Genomic DNA, 17599 nt, shown 5'->3' with positions numbered 1-17599 from the left:
GTATCAAACTGCCGCTGTGTGCTTGCCTTCTTCCCATACTGCATCCTGGTGCCGTCTGTTTCCCATGTAGGCCATGCAAGTGCATTCAGCCATCTGCATATTAAGGAAGCAAATGTGATGCCTCAGACCAGGCCAGCTTCCTCCATTGTTCTGTGGACCAGTTCTGATGCTCATGTGCCCATTGTAGGTGCTTTTGGCTGTGGATACGGGTCAGTATGGGCACCCTGACAGTCCTGTAGCTACCTACACAAACCCATATGCAACAAACTGTGATGCCCAATTTTTCTGATTTCAACACATCAACTTCATGGACAACATGTTTACTTAATGCCTAATATATCACACCAACTTTCAGATGCCATTGTAACTAGATAACCAGTGGTATTCACATAACCTGTCCGTGGCCATAAAATTATGAGTGGTCAGAGTATAGCCATAGTCTTTCCATAGTGAAAACAGCTCCTCTTCACTCTAACTAATCTGATAACTGAACTAGTAAAAAGGCTGAACATATGCCTGAAAACAAACTGTAACATAGAGAAGGTCATCCTATGCAATAGGGTTGATTTACTAAAACTGGAATGTGCAAAGTCGGGTGCAGTTCTACATAGAAACCAATCAGCTTCCAGGTTTTTTTTTTGGCAAAGCTTAATTGAACAGGCTAAAGTTAAAAGCTGATTGGCTACCATGCACACCTGCGCCTAATTTTGCACTCTCCAGTTTTAGTAAATCAACCCCAATGTCTGAGAAAATATGCACAATGTAAAAGGATGTCCTTGCTTTGGAAATTAATTTTATTATATTAATTATCTTGTTTTAGTGGATGGAACATTGTGACTTTTAACCACTTCCCGTCCGGCCGTTGCATATAAACAGCCGGACGGTGGCAGTGCAGGGTCGGGTGGCCGTTTATAAACGGCCTCCCCGCACCCTGATTGTGTGCACTCCCTGGGAGCGCGCAGCACCGCGATCCTGTGCCCGCTGTGTCCTCCGGACACAGTGAAACACTGATCGTCAGACGTCTGTACGAGGTCCCGATCATGTGATCACTGATTGGCCAATCAATGATCACATGCAAAGTAGTAAGCAAAATGTCACTTGTGACATCATTGCTTACTACATGTGAAATCTGTGAATGATCACAGAGGTCACATGGTACAAGGCTATTCACAACAGCCTTGTACCATGTGACAAGCTGTGACCAATCACAGCTCACTCAGTACTTCTCAATGAGTGCAAGAATGCAGAAAGAGAGAAGGAGAAATGATTGCTTTTACATCCTATATGGGTGTAAAAAAAAAAAAAAAAAAAAATCTTCATCACCCCCTACAAGTAGCACAGTGTCACCATGGTGAGACACTGTACTGCTAGGGTGACAGAATGTAAAAAAAAAAATAAGAAAAAATAAGAAAAACAAAATGTAAATAATGTTTAAATATTATAATTTTTGGTTATAAACTAATTTGGAATTTTTTTTTTACTAAAAAGATAACGGAATAAATTTTGGCCAAGATTTATGATGAAATATTATTTATTTGCAAAATTTTATAAAAAAAACACTTTTTTTCAAAATTGTTGGACTTTTTATTTGCATAGCAAAAAAAATAAAAATCCCAGCAGTGAATAAATACCACCAAAATAAAGCTATATCGGTCTCAAATAAATGGTAAAAAAATTCATTTGGGTACAGTGTTGCATGACCACGCAATTGTCATTCAAAGTGTGATAGCGCTGAAAGCTGAAAATTGCTCTCGTCAGGAAGGGGGTAAAAGTGTCCGGTCTGGAAGTGGTTAACAAAATGGTAAGATTAGCGTTTTGCTTCTTAAAAGTCCCCATATGTGGCTGAATGCAGTAAAAGTAATTTTAAAATGTTAATGGAAGGTGATGCCAAAACCCATTTTCCAGTCCTGAAAATTTTAGTGCTTTACTATTATCAAGCTGCACTGTGCCAGCTGCAGCCTAGAGATCCAGACCACTGGTCTCACATAGAACACACTTGTTAGGGTCTCTGGTTGTCTGACATGGCCGACTCCCCCTTCCCTCCTTAAACTAATTTAATGCAAATTAAAAAGAAAAACACATTCTCTCCTTATAAGCCAGCCGTACTACCCCTTCCTATTTAATATATGCCCCTTCTAGGGACCGCTTTACTCTTTCCAATATTTTTTTATATAAACCTGTATGCTTACCATTCTCAGTAGTCTCGTTTAGACCATGGCAACCGTTAGACATTGACCATCTACCAACTTCTGATCACCACTTTTAAATAAACCCAGCAATGTTATAAGGATAAGTTTTCCTGGACTGTAACAGTGCACACAGGCCACTTTCCAAGCAGTGTGTTAAATTTCAGGCCAGCATTTTTCTATAGGTCTGGGATGACATGGAAGGCCAAGGAGACATAGTAAGACTGGGTCATGTTCTATTTCCAGTAGCTTCATGCTCCCTGCAGTTGTCCCTGGCCAATGTTTTGCTGAGCAGCTGAATGATTTTAAGTGACGGGGACTTCTATTTATTTCAGTAATCTGATCAGTCACCCACTCCCTTTTCTCTCACTCCCCTTTCTCCAAACCCACAGAATGAAAAACAAATGATAGACCCCTTCGGGCTTAAAAACATAAATTCCTCTACAGTACAATTGTTTAGACAACTGAAAAACCTGAGCAGATGCTATAATGTACAGCTTGCAACTAAAGATCCAGCTTTCGTAATGTAGAATATGATGCGTGCCTGCTGAGAGCTGCGATTTAATGCCATCTGGTACCATTTTACTTTCAGCAAAGCAGAACTATTTGCAGGGAACTATACATGTGATACTGGATATGCTGCAGTCAACAGCTTTTACTATGAAACAATATGTAAGTCATTAAGATATAAGATAGGTATGTTTTTGCAGTGTTTTCTGAAGACTCTAACGTAGCAGTGCTCAGGTGTGACCCTGGGGCTCCATGAAGTCTTCCACTGAAAAACTGCTGGCCACTATAAACATAGTTAGAAAAAAAAACTACTGCTTATCATATGTTATCATCCATAACTAATCCAAAAAACAAATATATTTTGACGTTTACCAGTCTTGATGTGGTGACTGCACTGGTTTCTTTTTTTAGCATTTTCTTCTCCTTTTCACCTGGTGATCCTGCCAGTAACACACTTACTGTGTCAGGTGACAATGTTAACTCCCTGTTCTAAATCTATGGAGAAGAAGCTTTTTATATTGGATTGCTCGCATTATTTGAAGTACAAATATGTCTCCTCTCTATATCTTATTCGGTGCACAGGACACTGCATTTCTGTCGGGATCAACTGACAGAAATCAAGTATTTTTTTGTACTTAAAACTTATAGGCTTTGTGATAAAGGGCAATAAAGCACAACCATGTATATCATTGCAAAGAAGGAATCAGAGCCTGCATATATAATAATCAAAAAGTTCTGCCCCATGTGTACAAATCAGCTTAGTGTACTGCTAATGCTAGTGCAAAACATTTTTTTTTTTGGAGAAACAGCTTTTCCCATTTATAGTAATTCATTTTCACCATCCTCCATCTAGTCAAGATCTCTTTACTGAAATATATCATATACTGTATAGTGTGGCCTTTCCAGCCATGTCATGTGCAGGCCATTTCTCCCTATATGGATCTCAGAAGTATAAAGTTAGTCCCTCCACACTCCTCCACAAAACAGTATACATCTGTTTTTGTTGGATTATTTTCTTTAAAAAAATACTTCCAAGAATCATTTGAAGAAAAGCTTGTATTACATATTGTACATTTTAAAGCTTTCATCATATTTTAAATAAATGGTCGTATTTACTATCACCTAAAATGGTCGTATTTACTATCATCTAATATACAAAGACATATCAATAAGGTTTTATCCAATAAAAAAGTTACAGTTATTCATGTTCCCCTTGGGAATATAATCCATTGAAATGTTTCCCCATAATTTAGTGCCACTGCACTATCCTCCCATTTATTGTTATCCTTTCATCTCCTGGTGCTGTAAATACAGAAAACAAGAAGATGACAATGCATTGGATTGACAGCTCACTGGTTATAAATCTATTCCAATTTGTATCAGTATTCCAGAAATCCATGGAGATGCATACATTGATAGAAACCTCTTTCAGGGCAAATCAGACATCAAAATCTTTAAATACAATAAAATCTCCGGTATAATAGTTTAAATGAGTCCCAAATCCTGATACTATGCTATATGCAAGCAGGGCTGGGCTGAGAGGTAGGTAGAACAGGCTGGCACCTTGGGTGCTTCAGCAGGAGGAGTGCACCTGTAACCTATTCTGCTGAATTTACAGCTTGGGGAGATGCAATTTAACCAGTTTCTACACACAATCCTCCATTGTTTGTGTCACAGTCTCCCCCTTCCAAACATTAAATCTCACTATGGGAGGGTTTCAGCAACAGTGGCAGTGGTGATATCACGTATCATGTATTGTGGAGGCATCTCTTGCACCTCCTACCCAACACTAGTGAAGGTGGAGACAGAGAGTGTGAATGCAAAGAGTGGCACAAGTGCCGGAGTAGCTGGCTGGCAATGTCCATTCTGTAGGTGGATAGAGCTGGTAGTCGTAGTCCTCGGAACAGGATGCAGGAGCAGCTTAGCACCAAAGCAGAAGACAGAAGCAGGACCAGGAGACAGGCAGCAGTCAGCAATGAGCAGGCAGTGTGGGACTGAAACGGCAGGCAAAGGAAGTCCAAAAGGCAGCCAAGGTCAGTAATAGCTGGGAAAAACAGTACAGAAACAGCAGGCAAAGGTAGGTCCAGTAAACAGGCCGAGGTCAGAGCAATCAGGTGAACAGAGTTTAGGCAGGAGCAGAAGTGAAGTCCAAGGGCAAGCCAGGTCATACACAGGTAAGCAAGCACAACGGATCAGGTCTCAGGAAATCAGGAACAAGCTGAAAAACATTTAGCAATTGCTCATAATGACAAACCAGTTTAAATAGGCCATTGGGCGCCAAGTGTGTACACAAATTGGTATGTGCACATGCCCGTTTGCATGTACGCATGTGTGCACAAACATGAACAGAATGAACTGCAATGACATGTCTATTGTTTCTTTGCTCAGAAGTATGAGCACATGAGCAATACATACAATTGTGAGAATAAGCCTGTACTGGTTTTCTGGTGCTAGGAATCCGGTTTACCTTACAGGTGACAATCCACAAAGCAATGGGCAGGATTGGTTGTGGAAACTTCCTCAACAGCTAATTCTGTGTAGTGGTGTATCGCTACTACGGAGAAGCCACTTGGTAGTTCGGGTTCTCTGTTCTGTACCTCAACTCCCTGAACAACCTTGGCTCCTCTGACAAACCAGGTTAAGCAAATTTAAACTGTAATATTGTTAAGAAAACAAATATTGTATTGTTGTGTGTTATAGAAAATGGCCACACATTCATAAGTGAGCCAATATGGAATTCAGTAAGTGACAATTCACTCGACAGAATACTCGTTAGATGGTAGCAGTTTGACATGGAGTACTTTATAACGGAATTGATCTGTATCTGGAAACCCACAAATCAGCATAAAGCAACGGCATGTATAAAATTAACCACTATAGCAAATGGTGCTGTGATAGTTTTTCTGCAACCAGTGTACTATTCTTCTAGAGTGCACTCTAGGGATGACTATTCTAAGACCCGGGTCTACTGCAGTGATACTCTTTACTATAGGTAGTAAATGAAAATTCGTAGAGCAGTCCTTTGCCCTGGATCTAAAGCTGGCTAGCGTTGGGGCCCAGTCTTTATGGTGGTGCACAAAAATACAGTCTAAGTAAAGTCTTCATGCTGTGGTATGGACTGCTAGTCAATTGTCCAGTCCCTATATGCTCAGTCTCTGCTAGTAGAAAACAGGCTAATGGCAACAAGGCTCTCTCACCAGACCCAGCAGTGCAGCTGCACTGATTCCAATGTTCAGATGCCCTCAGGATTGGACTGGTGTGGCTCCAGTCTCCAGCCCACAAGTACACAGTGCTCTGGTAAACTCTGTGGCAAGAGATTGTGCCCCACCAGTGACTCAGCCCTCAGTCTCTGAACACCCAGATCCACTTTCTCTCTCTCTCTCTTATTGGCCCCAATGCTTAGGGTCATTCCAGTTCCCACTGGGCAGAGAAGAATTTCCTGCAGCCCAGGAAAAACAGCCTTTTCTCCTCCCTCCACTGTCCCCTCATGGGTACTGTGGTTCAATGTTCCATGGGATTCCACTGCATGGCCCTCATTCAGGACTTCAACTCCCACAGTCCAATGTGGCTAACATACATAGTAAGTCTTTGGAGCTCCTTTGGCTTCTCGGCTACTCCTCTGGCAGAAGGCAGACAGTGTTACCAGGTCCAGCATGTCAGTTCAGTGAAGGCATAGAGAGCAGCTGCAGCCAGTGTCTTAACTTGGTTTCTCTAGCCAAACTAGCCAAGCACCTGGCTACATCTGTGTGAGTTTGTTTTTTTTTTGTAAACTACAGGTTTTTACTACTATGATACGCTGAACTGTGACTTTCAGCCAAACTACAGTTATCGCCAGTATCAGGTCTCTATACATCCCTATGTACACTCTAGTCGGGGGGTTGCAGTTATGTTTACTGATATGAAATTATTTTACATTAACGTAGTTAAAATAGTATAAAACCCAAAGCATATTTTAGCTTAACACATTGAGCACAATAAAATAAGCATTCCCCAGTAAAGTGTGTACAAAATTTTCCATCCCAGCACTTGCAGTTTAAAACTTTCAATGCTGCTTCTCTGAACTTCCTGTCTTCACAGAAACAAGTTAACTGTGGACTGTACAGTCTGGAGTCAGTCTGTTAGCTTGGAGAAGGTAGAAGAGAAGAGGAAGGAGGAGCAGGTGAGTTCCTTGCTATTCTAGGCAATGGGGCTGTGTGTTTCTATTGATGCACACAATGTAGGGAGACACAGCTCTAGTCCTTGTATGCAAGGGTGGCTCCATAGGATGCTTCAGTTTCTGCATATTAGATTTTTGTTATCCATGTAACCAGGGCCATGGCTGTGGCAGAGGCATATCCTTTGTCCTACATACGATGTGCCTAAAAGTGTCCCTTTTTCAGGCTTTTCACTTTGCAAGGGACATCTGCACTTTGAAAAGTGAACAGCCAGAGCTTAATGAATAAAATGAAGGTTTGTTGACTTCCATCATCCATGTGCAAGTAAAAATGCTGTTTCTAGATTGTCCTTCTGAGAAGTTTTTTTTTGCAAGTGTGCTCCCTTGCTTCAAGGAGAAAATCAGAGCCAATGAGAAGAATGCAGTACTTCAAAGAATGTGGCAGGGTATTCAAGGACAGGAGGTCACCATAGTCATCTGTTCCCTTCAGGTTGGTCACTTTTGTGAATACTGCCTTCTCTATTTCTACTGTACCATGTATTTATAGGGCTTAATTTTAGTTTTTGATGTGTGCCCGCCTATGTCCATACCGACAGTTGTGTAAACAATACATATGCATCCACTGTGTGTAGAACGGTGTCACTGAGGGGCGAAGAAGAGGCTCACGTTTACACATAGCTCCCAACAATCCCTGATTTCAGTGGGCTGTCCCTCATTTGGAACAAAGTCCCTCTGTCCTTCTTTCCTCCTCATTTTTCCCTCATTGTGGTCTGAGCTATATAGTTGTATATAAAATGTACTATTATTATTATACAGTATTTATAAAGCGCCAATAGTTCGCTCAGCGCTGTACATTACAAAGGGGGGCAGAACATGTGACAGAATATCAACAATACAATGCAAAACATGAGGGGATCGAGGGCCCCGCTCTTTCGAGCTTACAATCTAGGTACTACGATGTACTACTTATCTAATAAAATGTGTTTTACAGTGCTAAACCTTTCATCCAATTTCTAAATTGCTGCATTTGTAAATTCCAAAAGCCAATATAAAGGAATAGTAGTGGTAAAAAAAAAAATCACTTTTTTTGGACAATTCTCCTTTAAGGTGAGCATGGCAGGGAGTGTTCCTATGTCTACATACTTTTGCCAATAGGTGTCCCTCGTTCCCCTCTCAGAAAGTTGGGAGGTATGTTTTACATACTTCTAGCACTTTCCTGGAACTCTCCTCGATAACAGTTCTCTATCTCATTCCAGTGGCCTAACACTTGAGCAAAGCGTTTTTTATGTTATCAACACAAAATCTTTCCTGGTATGTAAGGGGAATCCTGACTAAGCTGGATACTGCAGAGAGGAAGAAAAAAGGGATACTTAAAAAACTACAGTGAGGTAATATTGCAGTGTTTGGTTGCAGCCAAGTCGGGATTTACACAGATCTTATGGCACAGGTGCCAGGGCTTGATTGACAAGCCCAAATTGCAACTGTCCTTTCAGAGATGACATCACCAGACAACCAGGGACACTGAGGCTGTGGGGAAGGGAAGGGCCGGGGTTGTTAGCAGACATTCAGGTTTATTCGGTAATGCAGTCCAAAGAGTAATGATTATGCTGTATGTAACGTACAGTAATTCATAGCAATCAACTGGATTTCATGAAAGATGAACTTCCATTCCCTCGAATTATTTACTAATTGTGCTTAAAGCATAACAAAGGGCAATTCTTTGTAGTTTTAATAGAGAGTACCCCCATTAGGAAGTACACCCTCTCTATTTTTCATGTTTTCTGTTACCACTTAGGCTGTATTCACACTATAGCGGTTTGGGAAATCGCATTTGGATCCTGTTCAAATCACATGCGATTCTTTGCAGTGCAATCTGAGCCGATTAATTTTGTATGGGCTCAATTCGCACTGCATCTGCACAAAAAAGGTGCATGAACCTCTTCTTTTACTGCAGTGGAATTGGATTGTATGGGTGTTCACACCCATGCAATCCAATTCTTGCAATCGCACTGTGTTTTGCAATCTGTTTTGGGATGTCTTTGATTTAACATTGACACCGGTGGCAGATCACATGAATGGAGTGCGATTTCAATGCAGTGCAGGAAACGCTCATGATTGAGCATTTCCCGCACTGCAAATATGTAAATCAGCTCTAAGAGTGTTAGTGAAGGAAATTCTTATATTTTAATAGAGGGGAAATCTTACAATTGGGACACTAGTTCTAGTGACTCTGGTGACAACCAAGGATTCTCTTTCTGTGGCTATGGGACAGGAAGTTAAAGGAAATTTCCCCATGGAGACACAGATTGCAAAAAAACTGACAGGAGTTATAACCATACCTTACTTTATCCAAAATAAAAAAAAAAGCCTTCATTGCTCTTCCTACTTCAACTCTTTATGACATAATAGAAGCACCCTTTCAAGTTCAACATGTATATGTTTGATAAATAAATTTTTTCACCTGCCTGGAAGTTCAGAAATCTCAACAATCTAAACTGAGTATAAGTCATTATTGAAATATTTTTTAAATGCATCCCATTACTCAACTTTTTTTAGTAAAACAGTTTGATCATGAAGAGTTACGTTACATGGGCTATTTTTTGTACACAATTGTAAATGGCAAATTTTTAGAGATCTTTTTTACTCTTTAGGGTACTAGATAATGTTAAACAAAAGTAGATGCCAAGATTTCACATTTCGATTCAGTCACATCACTGTGAAACAGGGGCAGACTGACCATTTGGAAACTCAGGCACTGCCCGAGGGCCCGGGGTCAGTAGGGGGCCCCATGAAATGCCCCTGGTACCTTTTTTTTAGGCTTTTTTGAGTTTGGGCAAGGACACAGGGGCCTCATGATCCCCTATTGCCCGGGGGCCCCATGAGTTGTCAGTCTGCCCCTGCTGTGAAACTTAGCCATTCTTTTACTTATGAGAATAATGGGAATTTTTTACTCTATTTTGTACCACTTTTTCATGATTAATCATCCAGCAATCTTAAATAGTAGCACCTAATCGAGTTTAAAGGCAACCCTCCTTTTGGTGAAGTTGTCCTTTATATCCTCCTCCCCACCTTCTGAGTGGTAACCACCTACCTAAACATTTACTAGGCACCCTGCTTGATGCTGCTCAATATTTGTATCTTTCCCACTCAGCCCTTTAATTCCCATGGATGGCTGCGGGGCCGTGAGCAGTAGGAGTTAAACACAACCAAGACTTTTTTGTAAGCAAAGACTTTTTTTGTCTTGTAAAGACTGTCTGCGTTTTTTTCCCACCCAGAAATGGGGCTGATGGTAATTTATTTTTTCAAGATTCTATTTTTTAAAGTTTTTTCAAGTGTATAAAAAATATGAAAAAAGATATTACAAATTCCCCATATCTATTTATATAAGGCTTGGGGTTATAGTCAACACATAGAGAGTGTTAAGGAGCATATACATAAACAGAAACAAATTAATCTATAAGTCTGTCAGAGGGTGGGAGGGGGAAGGGATTGTAGAGACGAGGATGGATAAGAAAATGAGGTAAGTGGGTCAGGTAAAAATACCAAAATACAACATGGTCATAAAAGTATGTAGTGAAGACCTGGACAAGATAAGTATGTATGCAGTGGTGCCCACTAAGCAGTAGCATAGTATAATATTGATGTAGCATAGTATAATATTGATAATAATAATAATTTTAAAAAAAGCGATTCGCAATAAAGTCAGATACAAGCTCTATAATATGAATGTTCTGAAAGTAATTATTGACGCAGATGACTGCCACTTGAAAGGAAAAGAGAAGATTTTGTCCTTCAAAGAAACCCCATCACCATCTTAAACAAATTGCAGATAAACATACTGAAAACTTAGATTTTTAAATGTGCAGCATTTGTTTCCATAAACATTTTTGTCTACTTCAGATTAACCAATTCTCTAGCACAGTCTCCATCTAAGAACAATATACTGAACTCACCACCCAGTGAAAAAACATTTTGTACTACCACAGCTTGTCACACCGTGTTTTATGCGTCAGCATTAACTTGGGATTAGCTGCCTTGCAAAGTAATACTGTGCATCTGCAGCTAATAAATTAACCCATCAGTCTAATCCGTTAGAAACAGCAGCACATAAGGTACACTGTCTATCAAACAAGAACTAAGCCTTTACATCATATCACTGTCAGTAACCAAGAACCAAGCGGAGATAGAAAGTGCAGTTAGAATCACATCTTTAATGAATCAGAAAATATAACGTAGATCAGGAACGTAGTCAAAACAGAAGCCAGGGTTTGGATGCCAGAGCAGGTTATCAGACGAGCCAGAGTCAGGAAACCAGAAGTCAGCGTAGTCAGGAGCCAAAAGTCAGGAGCGGGAATCAGAAGAGAAGACAGCCAGACTGAGTTTTACACAGGAACACAGGCAGGAACACACTGTAGATCATAGACCACCTGAGGAAATGAGCTAAGCTGCTAAAATAGCAAAAAGGGCTGGCTGTAGGCTGAAATAATGAGGCAGATAATGGTATTCAGGTGAGTCATTGTGGAGACAATGAGTGGCTGTTAATTAACCGATAACTGAGCAGCTTCTGAGCACTGAAAGAACAGAACTGCTTGTTGAGTAGCAGGAGCCCAGCCCTGACAATCATATGATGCCGGAGGCCAATCGCTTAGTAAGATGTTAAAATGTTGGCACACCACACCCTTCATTCTTATAATAATGTCATTATGGGGTTTATTTACTAAACCTGGTTGACTCAGAATCTTGTCCACTTCTGCATAAAAACCAATCAGCTTCCAGGTTTTATTGCTGAAGCTTAACTGAACATGCTAAGGTTAGAAGCTGATTGGCTACCATGCACAGGTGCCCAAGATTCTGAGTCAACCAGGTTTAGTAAATAAACCCCTATGTGTCCACTGGGGATTGGTTAGTTGTACTGTATTACATAATGTATCTTCATGGCAAGTATTTGATACCTCAAAGTTCACAATGAACGTCAACCACTGTAGCTCATAAAATATTTCTCTCGAGCTAATGGTTTATACATAACATCTCTGTAATTTTTGGTTTGAAGAATTTAATATTAAATGAGAACCACCTTAAAGCAACTTTGTCAGGGCAAAAGAAATTCCTAAAGGAAGGTTCCTGTAACAGTTTGCCTGTCTAGTGGCCTGTGTCTCCTACCTTTGCTGTGTTCAGCAGCTGCAGCATCCATCATTCTCTATCATGATGGTTGCATGTGCCCATGCCACACGCCATGGTTCCATGCTCCAAGCCCTACGTCACTTCTGAGTCTTACAGTGATGTAGGGATTGGAGGATTGAACAACAGCATATGGTGGAGTGCACAGGTATCCAACACTCCAGAAGTATTGAATGCTGAAGATACTGATGGAGGTCGCAACAGAGTTAAGTCAAGTTTGAGATGTGGGCCATTGGACAAGTGAGTATGGGAGTTCTTCAATTACAGGCAGTGAATATCACTAGTAAATGTACATTATATAATTTTATGAACTGCAGTAATCTGCAGAGCTGCCTGCAATAAAAATGAGAAATCATGACCCTTCGGCTGCAAGTAAAGCTTTCCTCTAGGCATTCTGATGGTATGTTTCATAATGGATAGATAAATAGATAGATAGATAGATAGATAGATAGATAGAACTATACTGAAAGTAGTGACAGTTTGTCTAAAAGTACCCTTAGCCTTGGTTCACACCAGTGTGAGTTTAGGTGCTGCATGAGATTTACAAATCTCACCTTAAGTCACCCCTAACGTATTTCTATGACACTGTCTTAATCAGTGCAATTTGAATTAGCGTGATATAAAAAATAGTTCCTGCACTCCTTTTTTTTGGATTTCATTGCAACTTGCATTGACTGCTGTTAAATGAAGTTGCAAGTCGCAGTGAAATCCGAGGTACAAATTGCACTGATCTGCAGCTTTGAAATTGTGTAATTTTAAGTGAAGTAGCTCAATTTCAATGTCACATTCAGTGTGAACCAGAGCTTAGACATAAAATATCCATCAGTAATATATGAAAAATGTAAGATTCAATAATAACAATGTCTATGGGTCACTTACAACTGGAGGAACTGAGTTTTGACCAACTTTTCCCCAGACATTTTTGTACCCCAGAAATAAGACATAATTTGCATGTTTAGGCTGGTATCATTCTACAGAATGTACTAAATGTAATGGTAACTGACCATTTAATTCCGGAATGGATTCACATCACACATTAAAGTAGAGCTAAATCCTCCTATCCCATGGAGCCATGAAAGGTGAATTTTCAGTTTCTGTTTGAGCTGCAGTTGCCAAGGTTCTGCACATGTGATCAGCTATGGCACAATAGATCGGGTTGAGAGTTGACATAAGCACACTGGAAACTAACAGTTATACCACAGAGGAACTGTACCTGTTTTGGGAAACCATTAAATCAGTAGGTTTATATGTACTTTAGTGTGCATCATTGCAATGCATTGTATTGGATGTCAACTCACATCTTGCAAAGTGACACGCCTTATGAAGTGTTTACATGCTTTATTACACATGGATGTACATTGACACAGATCTTAAAGGATGAGTTTACCTTTTAACAAAAAAATAATAAATGAATATTGTTTTGCAGGTAAAAAATGTGAATTTATTATTTTTTTCTTGTGGAGCCTCTAAAGCATAGCATCAGCGATCAGCAGATCGCTGGTGCCATGCAGGTCTCCCTCTGACTTGTCACTGTATCTGCTTGCTCGTACATCCCATATGGGCAAGCAGATACTTTCTGACAGGAAAGCTCAATGAACTACCACAGCACTGTGGAGTGCCACGGTAATTCATTGAAAACTACAAGCTGTCAGCTACAAAGGCTGTTGGGACTTGTAGTTTTCCCATTCACAGAATACTGTGAATCAGTGACTTGGCTTGGCAAGTGGAGCCCCGCATGGGCACTTTTTTTTAAATTGTGACAGCATTACTCCTGCTGACACCACCAGAATACCTTTTGTCAGCACCACAAAAAGGGGACTCACCAGCTGTGGTAAAAAAAACTGGTTGTATTAACAAACAGGCTTCCATCAGGGAGGGGCAGCCTACACATATAGGGGGCCCGGGCGTTCCAAGGGGCCTGAGCAGGACTTTTTAATCTGAGCACCTGCACTGCCCCACATATTCTCCAGGGACCGACGCCACAAATGAACTGCCCTATTATTGTGACAGGCAGCTGCAAGCGAGACAGGTGCCAGCTGCTTATTACAACAGCACAGATAAGAGCTGATGGAGCCGAAGCCTTGGCAGAGGGACATCTGTTGGGAGAGATGCACTGATCTGAGGATCTGAGGTCTGCAATGGAACTGGAGATTTAAACTGAGCATGTAAAATTGGGTTACATTGGGTAGATTTTTACACAATAGCTCTCTGACTGGGACATCTCATCCCAAATGAATTCCAAAGACTAACAAAAGAACAATAGGCTAGGTCATTGGAGAGCCTGGAATCCATTTACATCATTCAACCCAGTGGCTGAACAAAAAAACTGAGAGGTCACTGTACTAACTATTGCGGCAATCTCCCTTTGAAGAGCTATTTTGTTCTGACAGGGGGACTGGCCCCACCACCACCAGAACACACTGATCAGTGCTCACAATCATTGGCTGCAAGTGCTGATCAAATTACGGTTTTCCGGCATGCCTGTTCGATAAAAGCCATACACATGGACCTAATGTTGGCCGGTTTCTGTTGAACCACTCTATGCTGGCAGATATTTGGCCTGTGTGTACCAGCCATTAGACCTGAAAGTCGGTTAAATCTCCTGCATGCCAATTTCATAAAAAGAGGTTGAATTTAGTCAGTAGGAGTGCCCTTTTAAGCTGCCTAGGCCAGAGTAAAAGCAGTTGAAGATAGGAGCAAAGTTCGGCAGGAAGCAGTAGCCGCAGTGGTGAAGAAGGCAGAAGCTTGTAGCAGTAGATGGCAGTAGAATGTTTATCTCTAGTAAAGGTCAATGTCAAGAGGTGTTAGTAGCCTAAGCAAGCCTCAATAGTAACAAGCACTAACTGTAACTTACAGCAGTGAAGCAAGGGTCAGCGACTCTCTCACCCAGTTCCTCTAAGTATGCCCAGCTGGCTTTGATTACATGGCTTTAATCTGGTATTAAATGTGCTCTCACTACAATGTTTTTTGGACTACCACTTTCATATATTTGGTGGTATATACTACGGCCACCTTTTTGCATCACAGGGCCTCTCCTAGTTTTACGATCTGGATATTGCTTTCTCATTGATTTGGTAAGACATGTTTGTTTCTCCAATATTGCTGAAAGTAGCTGTTTTCCCTCTATCAATATAAAGCTCCATCATACAGCTTCAATTCCATGTGGAGGTCTATTTGCTGATCAATTTGGGTTAATTTTGCCCCGCATATATTTGCAGTATAAGGAGTGATATCTGACTGATGTCCATCTGACGGTGATGCCCATATTTGCATGCTCATGAGCAGTCTTAAACTGAATATCTTATAGTCTGCCCCTGTGGGTGCACATTATCTACGCATATGTTGTGATGCATAACATGCCAGTTATCTGCTCTCGTTGACCTTGTTTCTGTAGGCTCTATAAAGCCAAATGTGCCAGTTAAAGGAACTTGACCACATGCAATCCTGGTTGATTTGTTCATAATTGTAGTTCAATTGTAGTTCAATTTTCCACTACCTTGCCAGGACTACCCTAAGTGATAGCTAGCTCTGCTGGGGCTCTAATATTCATTAGGCCAATTTCTTCTAGGGATTATCCATGCCTGAATTTTTTCAGCAGGGTCACATTCTCTAATTATAAAGTTTCATTCTAATTTTGCATTGATGATGTATTTATTTTTACTTTTTTGTGGAGAGGAACTAATGGAATATTTATTTTTTGTTTTACGCTTTTTAATTTTTGTGTTCTACATAACTTGTTGTGTTGAACATTTTGATAGATTTTAACTGTTTTGGTTATATCATTTGTTAAAATTTTGCTTGTTTAGTTTTTGATTGCTTGATTTAATCCTACTTATTGGTTCCTGCCAGGGTATCTGATTTATAATTGTTTTCATTTAAGGGTTAGGGTTTTGGGGTGCCATTAAAAATAAATACTCATATAATTTTTTTATCTATTTATTGATATTGCCTTTTGTTTTGATTCCATTTTGGGAACACCTAGCTTTCTTGCTTTCTCTCTCCTTCTCTTTCTCTCTCGCACTCTCTCTCGGTGCACGCACTCTCTCTCATGCTCCCTCTCTCTCTTATCCTCTCACTCTTGCACTGCCTCGCGCATTCTCTCTCTCTTGCACTCTCTTTCTCCCACCCTTCTTCATCTTGCGTTAGCCTCCATTCACCACATGTATTTTATTGTAGCTAAACAGACTATGATTTTTTTTTTACCTGATGTTTTCTGATGTTTGTTTGTTAGGTTTGGATTAAAAAAAATTCTATGATCTGCAAAATGAAATTTGGATAGAGTCACTGTCTGCCAATTTTACTGAGATCATAAGTTACAGCTATCTTGCTACAACTGGATCAGTTTAGAGGCCACACTTACAGTGCTTAGTTTTTTCCCCCCACATATACACCCTAATTTGATATGCATTAGCAGGAAAAAGAGATGGCAAATAATGTTATTGATTTAAAATAATTTATTGATTGACTATCTAAACAGACAACGGTCTGGCCTGCTAATACAGAACAGATACTTTTGACCTATGAAGAAATTTGCTCACGTACCAAAATAAAGTTCTACATTCCTTTCTCCCAGTAATGGTGCAGATTCCATTATATAACAGCATAAGTCATTCCATACATACGCATAACCTTCCATGCTTCAAGTTTCATCTCATTTGGATTACACTGAAAATTTGCTTTAAAGTTTTTCCAAGTGTTTAACACCAGTTGGTGAGTTTAAGACTAAGCCATTTGATTTGACACCCACCAACAACAGCAGTTAAATATTGGTATTTGTATCAAATAACCAAACAGACAGGCAGCAATGCTGACAAAGTCTGGGAATTTCAATACATCTGGGCATCATAATCTCATCGATCTAAAAGGGATTTAGATCCTAAAAGCAATATATGAATATCACATACAGTGCAAGAGTTCACAAAATGCTGTAAATGGGATTCCAATGCACAGGAAGCATGAATGTAAATGTGTGATTGTCCCCAGACTATAAATAAATCACAGATTAGTTGTAATAATGATTAAAGTACACTAAATAACATTTTTCTTGTATCTGTGTACCGTTGGAGAGATTTCCCTTCATTTCTTGTCCTGTAGACACAACAAAGTGAAGGAACTCCCCTCTTAGACAGTTGTCGCCAGAGCAAGTGTCCTTATTGGAAAATTTCAGCATTATTCTTGTTCTAGTCAAATCTCAAAACTGTGGGGGTCTCTCACTTTAAAGCTGAACATACACTGAGGAAATGGATGACATTCAATCAGTGGATGGCCCCCATTGGCTGCCTCTCTCCTTCCATCCCTTAATTGAAAAATCAAAGGAGTCAGGTGGAAAATTCTCCAATCCAATTAGATGCAGCTGCTAATTTGATATTTTAACAGCTGGCCTAGCCAGCTGTCAAAAACAAATAGCTGCAGCAAGAGATTTGTCCAAGTGTGCTGTTTAGCATGGATGGAGAAATCTTTTTTTTCCATTCGGCCTGCAAGCCACTGTGACCAGAAGAGAAGCTAATGAAGCACAATTTGCACCCTATTAGCTTCAATGGAAGGCAGATGACACATCAGAGCTCTGATGTCT

The 17599-nt window shown here is 40.2% G+C and overlaps 1 protein-coding gene across 2 annotated transcripts in view; it reads right to left on the bottom strand.

Annotated features, from left to right (window-relative positions):
* LOC149451110 (myocardin-like) overlaps nucleotides 1-17599 on the bottom strand; it is a 67785-nt gene that overhangs the window by 35003 nt on the left and 15183 nt on the right. Inside the window, exon 1 of one of the 2 annotated variants that reach the window (XM_089690949.1) lies at nucleotides 2190-2315. The exons of the other annotated variant lie outside the window; for it this stretch is intronic. Within the exon in view, the coding sequence (XP_089547075.1) occupies nucleotides 2190-2232 (43 nt within the window). The 5' untranslated portion in view covers nucleotides 2233-2315. Of the gene's footprint in view, nucleotides 1-2189; nucleotides 2316-17599 lie in introns of those variants that run through there. 2 annotated transcript variants of the gene reach the window in all.

Source organism: Staurois parvus, unplaced genomic scaffold, assembly GCF_062004578.1.
Source record: "Staurois parvus isolate SC_StPar_1 unplaced genomic scaffold, SC_StPar_1.0 ptg000548l, whole genome shotgun sequence".
Lineage (NCBI taxonomy): Eukaryota > Metazoa > Chordata > Amphibia > Anura > Ranidae > Staurois > Staurois parvus.
This window is presented reverse-complemented; position numbering and strand designations above follow the sequence as displayed.